The sequence below is a fragment of the Humulus lupulus genome, chromosome 2, assembly GCF_963169125.1.
Source record: "Humulus lupulus chromosome 2, drHumLupu1.1, whole genome shotgun sequence".
In the NCBI taxonomy this organism is placed as follows: Eukaryota; Viridiplantae; Streptophyta; class Magnoliopsida; order Rosales; family Cannabaceae; genus Humulus; species Humulus lupulus.
In genome coordinates, this window is record NC_084794.1 from 55930678 (window position 1) to 55946447 (window position 15770).

Below are 15770 nucleotides of genomic sequence, written 5' to 3' on the forward strand. Positions count from 1 at the left end.
GATCTTTGATCTGAGATGAAGTTCTTGAGGGTTCTTGGCAAGAAAATGGCGAGTAAAAAGTGAAAAAGGTAAATTTGGGGATTATTTATAGCGGCTGAAATATGATAAAAAGGGGTAATCATGAGTTACCTTTTTCAAGGCATGGGGGAGCGTAATAACCATCAGAAGGATTACTTGGAAACCGAAAAGGCGTGATTGGACGTGATTAGGTCACCTTTTTCGAGGAAGCACGAGTGTCTCTGACAGATTTTGTGGGGCATACGAAAGGTTAGTTTCCTAAGTTTACTTATTGCTGGTCGCGATAAATAAACTTGAGGGGCAAATGTTTATCCAAAAAATAGTTGTGGATGACGTGGCAAGAAATTTTCAACACGTGGTCGACACGTGGCAGAGATACTGCTCGCCTATCGACCAGAGATACTTCCGTATGTGGAGTTCAAGTTTTATATACGACCAGCCTGGTCGTATACTCCGTTTATTTATGTGTAAATTTGTATAGTTGTAATGATATCCGAGAATATCTCTTCATTATAACTAGAATATCTGTTTATTAAGGAAAGATATGATTAATTGACTCAAGTAACCCTCCTTGAGCCTATAAATATACAAGAAATAGCTCAAGGGATGATCTTTGGATCTTTTTCCGAATTGTATTGCTATTATCCATCGTCTGTATTGTTTCTCCTTCTAAGGTCTGTGAAACTCAGGAACCCTAGTTCTTTGATCACACCTTTGAAGCTCAATATTAATAATAGTATTAAGTGGACGTAGGTCATTACCAATCACTGGGGCCGAACCACTATAATTCTGGGTGTTATTTACTGTCCATTAGATTGTATTCTCCAGCATCGTACTAATTTCCTGTCGTATACTTGATTCCGTGTCGTTGGCCAAAACAAGGGTCAACATAAACGACATCAGGATTTATAGTGGTTCGACCCCAGATATTGGTAATAACCTACTTCTACTTAGTGTTTTTATTGATGTATTATGAAATCTGCGATCAGCAAACTAGAGTTTACTGAGTTTCACAAGCTCCAAAAAAGGATACAAAAGTTTGTGTATATAAAACACTGATTCTCTCCGAATACAAATTATTTCTCCCTTTCAATGAGTCCCTTGAGTCATATTTATAGACTCAAGGATATACATATGGGCCAATGGGTTGTGTCCACATTTTAATTCAAGCATATTAAAATAATAACAGAAATCATAATCTTTACATAAAAATAGGGTAAAATATCTTACAAATATCTGACTTATAATTGTATTGGAAATCTGGCTTCGTTACCACGACCAGACCTGGTCACATATATTAGCACATTTTCTGTTGTATTGTTCATCATCTTTCTTAAATTCATCGAGCAACGTCTCTTCTGGTCGTTGGTCGACCTGGATGTACTCACTAAGTAGTCACGTGCAACCCACATGTGTACTAATTTTGCCACGCCAGTAAGTAAGTATTTTTTGGGTAAACAGTGTCATATAATATACACTAAAAATAATTAATATACATTTTGAATTATAATTTATATACTAAAAATTAAATACTTCTAAACTTGTAAAAATAATGAATATATGCTTCGTAAATATTCTAAATATAAATATAATACATCGTATAGTATTTAGGATCTCCAATACATTATATTAAATATATCAATTTCTTGTCCGTGTTTTCACCAAGTGACACATGACACACATTAAGAGGAATTAGGATTCCACGAAAGTTGATTAAGTCCACTGGAGGTTGCTTTAGGCTTCACGAGAGGCAAGCCAAACCTTCAATCATAGTTCACCACCACCAGAGGAATATGTCCTCGTGGAAACGCTACTTCTCGAGGACCATGTTACAGGATAATGCTCCAAGTCTTATTGCAAGGTCGTCTCCTCCTTTCATTTCCTCCAAGCCTGCAAGAAGCCTCCTCAGGACATGGAGAAGGGTTGCCATGTGTCAAGTATAGTGACCCTGGACCACAAGCAGCCATCTAACAATTATTGTTACACAGATCTTCATGTCGATCCCCCACAAGCGACAAGCAAAATGTCTCATGACGCCGCCTCATAGGAAAACGTGTTGCTACCCTCCTGACAATGTCAAGAGCGTGTTTCCTAATAAAGCAGTGGGCTGGAATACCTCATATTGGGCCCACTAAGATACGCAGGGGCCAACCAGCTCATTTATTGGAAGTATTTCCATTTATTATGTATGTAAGTCCTCATTAGGGGAGAATAATTGTAATTAAACTTCATTAGAGAAATAATTTCCCCAACCATCTATAAATAGGGCTAAGACACACTTTGTAAAAAATTTCAAATTTTGTTTCTTATTTTCAGAGTACGCCTTTACTCTGCTTGAAAACCTCCATAAGAACTTGATATTTGCAAGTTCTTAGCATTCTAAATATAAGTGACTCGTTGACTAGTCAACACATTCTCTAATTCTATAAGCTTTAAGTTTATTAGTTGTCAGCGAAAAAGCTAGACAACACAATTAATTTAAACAAGTATAGATATATAATATATCAAATTAGCATTTAGAATCTCTAATACATTATATTATATTCTTATTAATTTTTTAACTATAAATAAGATATTCTATGTTATTAGTGTTTACTATCCTTAATACTTCATATATTCTAAATTTCATTTAGATTTCTAAGTATAATGTATTGATTTTTTTTTCAAATATTTATTATTTTAAATTTTATTAGATTAGGGTTACCCGTGAATACTCTATATCCCTTAGGAAAATACTCGTACCCTACCCGCAAAAAAATATAGAGTAAGAGGATATGGTATGGGTAGAGCTTTTTTTTCTAGAGTAGGGTCGTGAAATAGACATACCCAACCCATACCATATCTGTTGCCTTCCCTAATCCGATTAAGTCACATCTACCAAACCATCTTAAATTATGTCATTGTCTTATGGGAACTTAACTACATTATACAATTTATGTGTTTATCTTCTAAAAATACCAATAATTTAAAAGTATCAAATAATGTTTTTCAAATGGAATTTTTTTGGTTTCAAAAAGGGAAATAATATCCTTCAAAATAAGAGGAAAATAATAAAATTTAAAAAATTTAATGTGATTTTAGCTATTTTATTTTGTATAAACTTTTATTCAAATGTACAAACGAAACAAGAATGACATCGTCTTTTTTTTTTCCTTTTTAAATGTGTGGGTGGTATCATGTAATATAAGTTTCCTTTCGATGATATTTGAAACAAATGATATACAGTATGTTTGTGCCATATCAAATGTATGAAAAGATATCAAGGGAGGAGGACACATCACACATCATATTATCCAACATATTTCTATGCTTTCATTTTTATTCTTTCATTCTCTGATGTCAACACACCCTGTGTATACTGTAAAAGAATCTATACCCACCCACCTTATGAGTATAATTTTCTGGATGTTAATCACCATTAACACCCAATTACAATAATTAATGCATACTAATTCCTCCTAGGGAGTGCAAGCTCCTGAAGATGATCCTGGCTGCCACGAAGAAATTCCAAATACACAACAACAAAAACTTGTTAAGAAAAGTAAATTTCTTCCTAAACAAAAATATAAAAACTACTTAATAATTTATGTGTTTTATTTATTATTACAACGACATGTATAAGAATCATTATGAGCACTTACCACGCATGAGTGGATATCATCACATCCACATAAGAGCTTCCCATTAAGGGTATCTGCAGCCTGAAATGACCCTCCTCCCTCACTCCTCTGCACATATAAAAGAAGAAAAAATAAAAATAAATATCAACACTAACACTAACACATATATGAGATACAATTTAATATGAAGAATGAATTTAAATGGTTAAAAATACATACCACATTACACATTTTAAAACAAGTGTTTGCTTAACATTACCCATTGAAAATTTAAGATTAGTGTGATGCTCAACACCGTAAATGACTTGTAATAATACTCATAAAAAGAACCTTGTAATAGTCGACGGCGACAAAATTAGCCCATCTGCTTCCAGCAGCACCATAGCAAGTATGAAGCATGTTAATGAGGTCCCCAGAATTGTGTTTACAAGTGGTTTGTTTAATGGGAACAGACTCAAAATAGTTAACCAACACTAGTCGTTTACTCTTGTTATCAAGGGCTGAAGATTCTGCTCTGTTGGGACATTTTCCTGCATGCATTCCCCCATCCCCATCTGCAAATTATTAAAAGAAAAATCATAAATTAGAAAAGTTTCAATAATTTATATACGTAGATATGATAATAATTAGCCTTATAGTGTTTGTATGATTACATTGATTTTCAACCATGTAGTTCCACTGGTACGCAATTCCTTCGGTTTGCTCCTTGGATTGCATTGAAGTGAACACAATCAGCCTTTGGCTATTGGCTACCATGTCACTGACTAGTGGCCAATCTTGACCATTTTTGGGCATGTTTTGTAAGGGAAACCAGTATTTCATTAGCCCTGCCTGGGTGAACACATTACTCAATCCTTTTGGGGCTCTAACATAATCTTCTAAGATTAATGTCACAATTTCAGATGGGTTTGCTGCCAAGAATGCTTCTATCTCCTTCAGTGTATCTATAGCTGGTTCCTATACATTTTATTCAAAAATTAGTACATTGCATATATATATTTATCATTAGGAAAGACAATATATTCATTTTACATACAAAAGCAGTGTAGTCGTAGCATTTTCCTCCAAAAGAATGGCACACCCATACATCTCCTCTAAAATCATAGGTATCAAGCATTAAGGCTCGTACTCCATTCTGTAAGGAAGGATGGTATAATAAACGTTAAAATTGGGTCTAAAATGAAGAGGGAAAATAAGTTTATCTTTATAATTAATCACCGTACGTACATTTAGCTGTTGAGAAATGCTATCTTCTTGATTTGTAAAAGTGAAGCGAGGGACCCCAGTGTGAGAAGGCTCATCATCAATAGCGAAAGCGTTGTGGGTTGTCAAAAACGCATATTGGTTGAAAGGAAGAGAATTGTTCTAGAAAAATTACACATACCACTATAAATTTAAAATGTAAAAAATTCAAATATATAATAACAGTTTGTAATAATTCTGTCCATTACAATTTTTTACTTAATTTGTAAATGTTATTTACAAAATTGTAATAAATTGTTATAAATTTGTAAATTTTAGTTACAAGTTATAAATTTTAGTTACAGAAAAATTGTATTGTTACAAATTTGTAAATTTTGTTTTAAAAAAAAATAAACTCGGTATTTATGATTTTTTCCTTTAGTATTTTTGAAATTTTTTTCAAATTCTGTAATTAAATTTTCTTTTTCAAATCTTATGTATTTTTGTGAGTTTTTCATTGTTCTATATATTAAAAATCCACACACAAATTAGTCATTTTAATGACTCAAATATATTTATATTTATATTTATACAGATTTCGAATGTAGTGTTGCTGTGGTGGTATTGGTGCAGTTTAGAGTAATATACAACATCAACATTTTTAATTGAATAAATAGGAATTTTGTCTCCCAAACTATGACACATGTAAAGTTTTTGCCCCTAATTTTTTTTTTGAACAAAACTCTCTCCAAACTATAATAATCCTTGTAAATAAGCCCTTTAGTTGTAATTTAATAGTATTCTACATTAAACCATAATATATATATATATAAAACCTAAGCTCCACTACTAATAACACTTATGATAGTAAAGACATTTTATCGTTATTGGTTTCTTATAAAGGTCAACAAAAATATATATTCACTAAATTTGGTACCACTTTTAATTTCTAATTAATGATGTTATATCACCTTTTTTAAAAGATGATTGAACACCAATTTTTTGACACTTGGTTTACTTGTATACTTTACTAATTTATTTGTATTATCTCTTTTATGACTAATGATCGAATCAAGCTTAATATGTGGTTTCATATTTACAAATGAACCCTATATTTGTAATTTGTATTAAAATTAAAGCACAATTAAAGTAAAATTTAAACTTGGTGAAGTCAAATCCCATTGGACTATTGAAAAATAGCCCACAAGCCACACTAATGCCCTATGCCCAATCATTTGTCCATCATAGCAATAGAGAAGTTATGGGCCATGGCCCATGATAGGCGAACCAATGAGATTCTATCCCTTCACATCAACCAATGAGTCTAGTTATGGATAACCAACCTCTTTCAAGTCCTAAAGTGATTGAGCCTCACGTTTGGTTTGTTTTTTCACTTCCCAACTCTACTTTCTAATGTGAATAAGTGAAATAGATCTTGCAAATTTCACAGATATTGAAACTCCAAATTTGTACCTATTTTAACTTATGAAAGAAAACCATATACATCTATTGGAGTTTTCACAAAGAACATATCTAATATATGAGAAAAGAAATATACATGTTTATGTTAAAAGATATTTCAATTTACCAGGAGCTTGAATTGGTCTGTGATTTTCGATCTCACACATCTTGAGCCTGAAAACCCTTCGATGCAAGAAAAACAGTACAGTCCAGAAGCACAATCTCCATCACTTGAGCATTCATCTAGTAACTACATGACCAAATACTATATAGTAAGAACTGTAATATATATTTATCAATATGTTTATATTTTGTTTCATTTGTTTATAATCAATAACAGACAATAAAATTTTGTTGCAATGGAATAAAGAATCTTACCCGGCACTGACCATCGGAGCATGAAGCCGAGGCAACGGTGAAAATGAAAAACAGAGCAACTATGACCATAACAAAGTTTGGCTGAAAGCCCATTTCAAGAAAATTGAAGGGTTCAATTGGGTTTTGGAGTTTGAAAATGGAGAGTTTGTTGGGTTTTCCAGGGAAAATCCAAGTTTGGGTTTTTGTGTTTTGTCTGAGAAAACAAAGAGGAAACTCTCCATATGGGAAGGGAAGAGCAGACAAGTATATCAATTAATAGGATTAGGAATTAGGATACTATCCAAAAGCAGAGAAGAGAAAGTAATTACAGACATCAATTGGTTCATACCAATTACAAATTCTTAAACGACGACGTTTGGAGCAACTAGAAGCCAAACGACGAAGTTTCAGATGAATGTTGGTGAGTGTAGGATTGACTCTGCTCCATCATGTACAAACACGGAGCTAGTTAGTATCGTCAAACTAATCAGGATCAGGAATAATCAAATGTCATTTAATACTACACCATTGTTATTCACAAAAAATAAGTACGAACCAAACAAGGTCCATTGTTAGACTTTTTTTTTTTAATTAAAATAAATAATTAGAGGATAAATATCATTTTCCTCTCTTTTAATTAAATGACTTTCAAACTATACTTTTTAGAAAAGTGAAAATTATATTTTATATGGGTTTTTTAATAAAATTTTAAAAAATATGACTTTTTTTTTACAAGTATTGTTTTATGGTTTTTTAAAACTTGTATTTTTTTTATGAGATTTTTTCTCATATTTTTGTAAAAAAAAATCATTATTATGCTATATTTTTGTAAAAAATCCTTATTATGCCATATTTTTTTTTCCATAATTTAATTTTTTTAATTAAATTTATCCTTACAAACTAAAAAAAGTTTAATTACCATATTTTTGCATATTAATGGCGAAAAAACTATATTTATGAAAAAAAAATTCCTTTAAAAAATAGGGAAAATTACACGCATCACCGCATGTGGCAAAAAAATTTGAAATATACGGTATGTTATATTTATACCGTTCCATATTTCAAATATACGGTATTTTTTTATTTGTGGCATACGGCAGTGCAAGAGGTGGTTAGTGAGTGTGGTACCTATATCTTATTAATATATAATTTTAAACTAACATATATATACACATGCTTTTTTTCACCGTACCTATATCCTATTAATATATAATTTTGAACTAACATATTTTTTTTTCTCAAATCAACTTTTTTTTTAAATATTATATATCAAATCACTTTAATATTTTTAATCAAATCAATACAATTTTAATCTTATATTTTAAACTATTTTAATTATATTAATTCCTATAATACAAATATTACAATTTTCATATTATATATTTTTAAAAAAATCTCAATACTTTAATTTTTTTTTTGTCTTTTTCTCTTCAGTCATTATTAGTTCATAGATACTTTTGGTATGATAATAATAATAATAATTACAAATAAATTTATTTTACTTATAAATATTTAAAATATAATTATTAATATTAAATAAATATTATACTTTATTAGTATAATACTTACATAAAATATTATATATTTAATCAATATAATCTATTTCTTTATTAATTGTTACAATTTAAAAAAAAAAAATATATATATATATATATGTTCCTTGTTCAATGCAATTTAACATTTTTGTATATACTAATTATAATATTCTTTTAGTTACAAACTTAGTTTTATATATTTTTGTTACAAATATGTTAACTAAATTTACAACTTACTTTTTGAAAATATTAGTCACAAATATAATTTTTTTAGTTATAAAATTAGTTATGTAAACCATTGTTACAAAATTTTAAAAAAAAATTAGCAAGGAATTATTCTATAAATGTTGTCTACAAAAATATAAAACTTGTGTTACAAATCTGTAAAACTTGATTATATATTTATAAATATTGTTTACAAAAATGTTTTTATGTAACTGGTTTACGCATCTGTAAAAGCATATTACAGGTTTGTAACATGTAAATTCATAGTTGTCGTTGTCTGTAAAAGCTTGTTACATGTTTGTAACATGTAAGTTCTTATTTAGCATTTCTCTATCATGTTGTTTAGGGTTGTTCAAGATCCAAACCAATCCAATTACCCCGAATCAATCCAATAATAAAAAATTGGATATTCAATTACAATTGGATTTGATTGAATTTGTAAACTTAGTCTTTCTCTATCATGATGTTTAATGGACTTAATGTTGTAAACTTAATATTTAAAGGACTATAATGTGACAATTGTAAGGACTTAAATTGGTATTATTACTTCATAGTGTCTAGTATTTTGTATTTTTTTTGTTTTGCTTGTTAATTTGTTTAATATCAACATTTAGGTTCAAAGATAAAAAAATAAAAATAAAAATAAAAATAAATCGACCCAATCCAATTACAAATGGATTTGATTGGATTTGTATGCCAAAACAGATTGGATTGGATTGGATGATGATTTCCAACATCCAACATTTAATTGAATTGGATTGATTAGTGATAAAAATGTTGAGCATCCCTAATGTTGTTTGTAAAAATTTGTTACAAATTTATTGCTATATTTTAAAATAATTTTATGATTATGACCTTTCAACAATATAGTTTTTTCAAGTGTAAACTTTGATTACAATTTTGTAAGTTTACAAATAAGTAATTCAAAACTTATTTGAAGATGTTAATATATTTATATGTTGTCCATGATAATATTTGTAATGGTTTTATATAAATTTGGAGTGTGATATTCATCATGTAATGGAAAGGGTAATATGGATATCTGGTTAAATGTTGATAATAATAGGTTGTGGGTTATATAATAAGCATAGATTACCGTAATATTGTAATTAGTTTAAAATACTGTACTTTTAGAATTTTTTTTCCAAATTTCCCGTATATGTGTTAATTGCGTAAAAAATATAACAAAAGAATATCTGGATCATGGTCAAATATTTTTTTGAATAGGAACAAAATACATGAGTTTTATTACTTAATGAATTAATTATATACTTAAAACTGCATATTAAATAAATATTATATAAATTTATTTTGAAATAAAAAATAACTAGAAACATATAAAAAATTAATTCAGTATTTTTTTTAAAAAATTAAGATTAAAATCTATTTCTCTCTCACCCCCCTCCATCGTTCTCTGTTTTCCTATAAACCCTATGCAGGAGCCACCCTCCATATCTCCAATCTCTGTCCACCAGCCGCAGTCGCCCAGACCCACCCCACCAGCCCCAGCCGAAGTCGCCCAAATCCACCCTACCAACCGTAGTTGTCCATACCCATCGCCGAGAAGCAGCCTAGACCAGTGAGTTCCAACCACCGACACCAACTACAAACTTGCAGTTGGAACAAATTTTTTGCAGAAGAAGAAATTGTAGTGGAAACACAAACCCCGCCATAGCTAATCAAGAAGATTCTTTTTTTTGTTGGAGTTGTCCTCAGATTGAGGATGTCGTTTTTGGGTCATGCTTGATCTGGGTAATTTACTAGAGTATCTTTTATTTGAGTCTTTTGATATCCGATTCTTAATAGGGTATTTGGTTTGTTTGGCTCCTTTGATTTGGTTCAAATTCGTGGGTATGATATATATGGTTCACAAGCCGATACCCATTTCTGGGTTTGTGCTTCTCCAGACTAACCAATGAGAAGATATGCACCAGAACACTAGACTTGTGTTGGAGGCTTAGATCATTGGACTCAATCTCTACACAATGAGGAGGAAGACGATGATGGTCTTTGATATAGGTCGATGATTGCAATGGAGAGAACCCAAATCTTGAAATCTTTGTGCATTTTGTGTACTTTGATCTGGTTCAAATTTGTGGGTATGATATGAAGAAATCAGGGTTTGATTTATGAGTTTTTGAGTTTGATTTTAAGAAGATGGAATCTGGAGAGGCACAGTATGACCTAGATGAATTTTTTTGTTTATAAATCTGGGTTTAACATGAACTCAAGAACAAATAATGATTTTGATAGTTTTGATTAACACTTAGGTTTTAATTTAGTATTTTATTTTATGTTTTTAGAAAAGTTTTATTTAAAATAATTTTTTGATTTTTTTGTATTAAAATATATTTTTAATTATATAATTAATTCATTAATTAATATATAAAACTCAGAGTATTTTGGTTATATTAAAAAATATTTGGCTAAAATTTGGTTAAGGGTACTATTTTGTTTAATTTTATAAAACATAAATCTGAATTGTTATTTAACTAAATAAAGAGGCAGTAATTTTTGCCAAATACATAGTGTAAAATAATATTTAAGTCTCTCAAATTGGCGGCAAACATGTGTTTTTATTTGATTATTCTTAATTAGGAAAAAAAATTAATAATAAAACAGTGATATCTCTTTCTCTGTTTCAGGCCAAATTTGCATGTTTTTCATAATTATTATTATTAGAGGTGACATTATCTCTCACTACATGTGTATATATATATATATAGAAATGGAATCGTTGGCTTGAGAGTCTTTAAAGGGTGGATGATAATTCTCTTGTTCTCCTGCCCAAAATACACCCTAAATCAGAGGTGCATTTAGATTTGTCCCTGTATTCGTAAAATATATATATATTATATATAGACATATAATAACCATGGTGGCAGTGGAAGAAAACATCGTTCAACATATTTATATATCATGTATAAATATAATATGCATATATTATTAATATTAATAACCTCTCACAACTCTCTCTTTTCTTGAACTTGACTAATTAGCCTTCTAAGAATAAAACCAGAAAAACGTATACTAATGCATACGTTTTGAGCTGTCTTAATTATTATTTACTTTGTTTATATATAAACAAAAATAAGGAAAGAAAACTGGAACAACATGAACATGGGAAACAGCTAATCCCATATTTAATAACAATAAAAATAAAATAAAATGGAAGGAAGGAAAAATATAAACAATTTATTTGGACCATCTTTTTTTTTTTTAACTAAATAAATAAAGCACACAAGTATCTGATAAATATAAACATTGAGACACAATAATAATGATAGGGTTTTGATCTGGTATATCGTAGGAGTATTAATTAATAAATATGATTGATTAGTGTTTGTCTTCTGAGAAGAAGTGGTTGATGGTGGGCATGACTTCTGGGGGCCTTGTTCGAAGGAACCTCCTCAGGCTATGCTCTGCATACTTCTCTCCTTCCTCTTTGTTATCTAGCACTCCCATGCTTCTGTGAGCTTTATTCACCCTGTAATTATTATTATTCCATTATCCCCGCCAAAACACACACGTACTCACGCAAAAACTTTCATCAATTATAATAACAATTAATTAATAAAATTACTGTTCAATATCTTTATTTTGTGTACTTTTTAATTGAAAATTATGACTATATGGTATAATTTAATAATATTAAATTACATTATTACGTATCGAAATAGTATGCTATTGCTACGTACCGGACATCAGGGTTCATAAACACATTCCTGGTAAGCTGAAATACACACATGCTTGTGACGAAGGTCATTGCAGCCATTAATGGATAAACCTATACGTAATTAATATTGTTTGTAATGTCCACAAAACGAAATAATTAATAAAAAGAGCTTGTTTAAACTTATATGGAGGAGCGAGCAATGAATATATAAAACAAATAATAATTGGTTATTTGTTACCTCTGGTCTAACCCAACGCCCCATGACCAGCAGCAGCAGCAAAGTACTATGACTTGATTTTGAACCTTAATTATATGCTTATATATATAACAAAGCACAGCACTCCTAGTCCTAATAGCAAAATATTTCTTTTTTCTGTGTTTATATCTTATAATAATAAACTGTTACACTGAAATTCAGTGCATATTATGTATATATATATATATAGAGAGAGAGAGAGCAATATAACAACCTGTAAAATGAAAGGAGTTTGGGGTCAGCCAGATGGTGAAATGCTAAGGAAGGGGCTGGAATTACAGTGGGCTGCGTTTAGCGTTTGACTAAACATATAATATATAAAACCAGGGGCTTAAGCCACTTGTTTTCTCATCCAAACTATCTGACTGCCCAATGGCCTTGTTTTTTTTAGATTTGGAATGTTCTTTGAGTGCTTGTGACTTCAGAACGTAAACAATGACTCGTCATTAAGATTGACTTATTATTATTATTATTATTATTATTATTTATATCGTCATTCCTAATCCGACTTTATTGTAAAAACCAAAAAAAAAAAAAAAGTTTAAGCATATCGTGTAACTTTGTTGTCTTGGTCAAGTTTAAGCAATAAGCCAATGACTTTCTTTTTTAAAAAAAGAAACCCAAATATATACTTGCCTAATTAAAGTACAAAAAGTAGATACTATTATTAAGATTCAAATTTGGAATATTAAAATTACCACATGATTAGATGACAAAGAATCTCTCAAACTTGGTAACTAATTAAAAAAATAATTTTTCTGCCTGCAGCGTGATATTTACGGGGTAGGATTATGAACAATCTAATTTTCAATGAACCAACTTTCCACGTATGTTTCTGCATTTCCCATGGGGCGAAAATTCTTGATATAAACAGTAATAAATTTTATTTTACGGATTATTTTTTAAAAATAACTAATATTTTAGGATTATTATTATTATTATTATTATTATTATTGCAGTATCTGAATTTGTTTTTAATATGGTATTAAATTTTCTTCTTTTTTTTTTATGGAAAATACGTAATCTTCATTAATAAAATTAATATGGCATAATCCATTATATGCTCATAAGAACAATATCAGCAACAGTTATTTACAATTTTCAAATGAAAGAAATAAATCATATGGTATTAAATTTTCTAAAATATTATTTAATTTTGGGAATTTTTAAAAATATGATTTTTATACCATCAATGTGTAAAAAAAATTTAATTTGTATGAGAAAATTTATTAAAGACAAAATTAAAGTATGAGAAACACAATTAATAACTAAGTAAAATATGGAAATACTATATTTTTTATCATAATTATATTTTCTTTGATTTTGAATGTGATTTATTTGTTATTTTTTTTAATTTGTTCTTTCGTTTTTTAATTATTTTTTAGTTATTTTTTCTTTCTTTTTTTCCTTACTTATTTGTTCTTCCATTTTTTTCCTTTTTCTATTTTTTCTCTACCAATTTTTTCCTTTATCTTTTTTTTCTTTCCATTTTTCCATTCTTCTTCTTCTCATTTTTATTCATTTATCTATTTTTTTTATTTCATTTGAATTGTTTTTTTTTTCAGTTTTTTTTCTTCATTTTTTGTATTTATTATTTTCCTCTTCCATTTTTTCTTTTTTTTTTCCATTTTTTTCTACCAATTTTTTCATTCATATTTTTTTCTTTCCATTTTTCCATTATCTTTCTTCTTCTTTTCATTTTTATTCCTTCATCTATTTTTTCTCTTCATCATTTCTTTTGTATTGTTTTTTTTTCCATATTTTTTTAGTTTTTTTCCTATGTTTTCTTTTTCTTTTTTTGTACTTATTCTTTTCTCATTCCATTTTCTTTTTTTTCCCTTTTTTCACACATATTTTAACATTACATAATTATTTTAATATTTTATCTATTTATTATTGTAATTTTTTTTATAGTTTTTTCCACTATATGTAAAAAAATTCAAATCAAGTTTTTCAACATTTTCTTTTTACTGTAACATTTATAGGAACACCAAAATTTGGAAAGAAAACTAATAAAAATATGAAAACATGACTGGGTAACTAGTTACCCTGATGGGAACATTCAAATCTAGAAAAAAAAAATTATATGAAGAAGATGGGAGAGAAGGGAAAAGGGGTGGATCTGATTTTTTTTCTATCTTCAGATTTGTGGAAACTCGTTACCTTCCCGTTCTTTGTGTGTATATTTCTGAGGGTAACTGGTTACATTCACATTTTTTGTGTGTATATTTCTAGGGGTAACTCGTTACCTTCACGTTATGATGCGTGTGTAAATTTATGAGTTCTCTATGGTGATTGGTTATCTATGTTACTAAAATCATAGTTACTTCTTCCTTTTTTAATGAAGTGTTCTTCATTTTCTTCATTCAAATTTAATGTTTCTTTTCATATTTAATATGAGTAACCTGTTGGGGTTTTATGCCCTAATTAAAACTTAAATTCTTTGTAATCTCATTTTATTATCAATAAAATAATAGAAATCATTTTTTGACTTGGTTAATCACTTTGCTCACATGTTTTATTTTCATGATTATTTGTTTAATATAAACTTCTATTAAATCCCGAGCATATAGCTAATCTTATTTATAGTGACGTAATCACAGTGGAATATAAATATGATTATATGTTCAAAATAAGTTAGTCCTAAGATTAGTCAGTGCACCGGATTTACATTGACTTGCCAATCTACGATACGATCTACTTACACATTACATTGTTATGTTCTTTCCAGAACATTAGCAAAGTAGATAAGATCGGATGTATTTGTTACATCGAACTGAACCGATATTGACAGTTGATAAGATAAGTAAACATACTTTTGTTATCTATTCTAGTCATATCATATAGTTGACCATAAGTCAATTCAATCTCAATTCTGAGTGGTTAGTATTCGAACTGATTGTATTATTTGAGTTCTTTGACTTGTTCGTTACCAGCTTACCCTACAGACTAGCCCATACTTACATCTTGGGAACTCGGTAGTATAATTGAGTGGGAGTGTTAATCATAGATATGAACATCTATAGCTTCTGATGAAGAAGTGAAACGATGGTTTCCTTTTAGTTTGGTTCAAGGTGTTAAATGATAGAGATCTCATTTCAGTAATTAAATTAGTTTACTGAAATATCATTTACAAGGAACTAAGTGTTTTAAGAATAAAATACAATGATGGGTAAACAGTATTTTAGTCTTATCTCATTGTAGACTGTCCATAGAGGATTGAGTGACAATTATGATTGTAACAATGGATAATTAATAGCGTATCTATATTTGTTATAGAGAGTCCTATGAATTCAAGAGTGCAATTCCGAGTCTATAGTGGAGTCACAAGGAATTAATAAGTTAGTAAATTTATTTGTTAGATTTATGATAACTTATTGGAGCTTGATTTCACAGGCCCATGGTCTCCATTGTACCTTGGATAAAATCATCTAGATAAT

General features: G+C 29.2%; 2 protein-coding genes across 2 annotated transcripts; both read right to left on the minus strand.

Annotated features, from left to right (window-relative positions):
- Window positions 1-3197: 3197 nt before the first annotated feature.
- On the minus strand, window positions 3198-7075 carry LOC133817849 (PI-PLC X domain-containing protein At5g67130). Its single transcript, XM_062250470.1, has 8 exons — window positions 6660-7075; window positions 6409-6531; window positions 4866-5003; window positions 4675-4773; window positions 4292-4595; window positions 3969-4192; window positions 3660-3746; window positions 3198-3509 (listed from the first exon to the last, which is right to left on the minus strand). Exons 1-8 carry the CDS (start codon window positions 6750-6752, stop codon window positions 3477-3479), a joined length of 1101 nt encoding a protein of 366 aa, XP_062106454.1. The 5' UTR covers window positions 6753-7075; the 3' UTR covers window positions 3198-3476.
- Window positions 7076-11448: 4373 nt separating this feature from the next.
- LOC133817851 (uncharacterized) lies at window positions 11449-12561 on the minus strand. Its single transcript, XM_062250471.1, has 3 exons — window positions 12313-12561; window positions 12097-12185; window positions 11449-11885 (listed from the first exon to the last, which is right to left on the minus strand). The coding sequence occupies exons 1-3, from the start codon at window positions 12334-12336 to the stop codon at window positions 11735-11737; spliced, it is 264 nt and encodes an 87-aa protein (XP_062106455.1). The 5' UTR covers window positions 12337-12561; the 3' UTR covers window positions 11449-11734.
- Window positions 12562-15770: the final 3209 nt, after the last annotated feature.

Bases quoted from the DNA above. Each gene is read 5' to 3' on its own strand.
- LOC133817849 (XM_062250470.1), bottom strand. From the start codon at position 6,752: ATGGGCTTTCAGCCAAACTTTGTTATGGTCATAGTTGCTCTGTTTTTC. The intron at 3,747-3,968 runs GTTCTTTTTATG...TTATATGTGCAG, and splicing joins TCGCCGTCGACTATTACAAG to AGGAGTGAGGGAGGAGGGTC. The intron at 3,510-3,659 runs GTAAGTGCTCAT...TCTTCGTGGCAG, and splicing joins ATGATATCCACTCATGCGTG to CCAGGATCATCTTCAGGAGC.
- LOC133817851 (XM_062250471.1), bottom strand. From the start codon at position 12,336: ATGGGGCGTTGGGTTAGACCAGAG. The intron at 12,186-12,312 runs GTAACAAATAAC...AATTACGTATAG, and splicing joins GGCGTTGGGTTAGACCAGAG to GTTTATCCATTAATGGCTGC. The intron at 11,886-12,096 runs GTACGTAGCAAT...TAATAATTACAG, and splicing joins TTTATGAACCCTGATGTCCG to GGTGAATAAAGCTCACAGAA.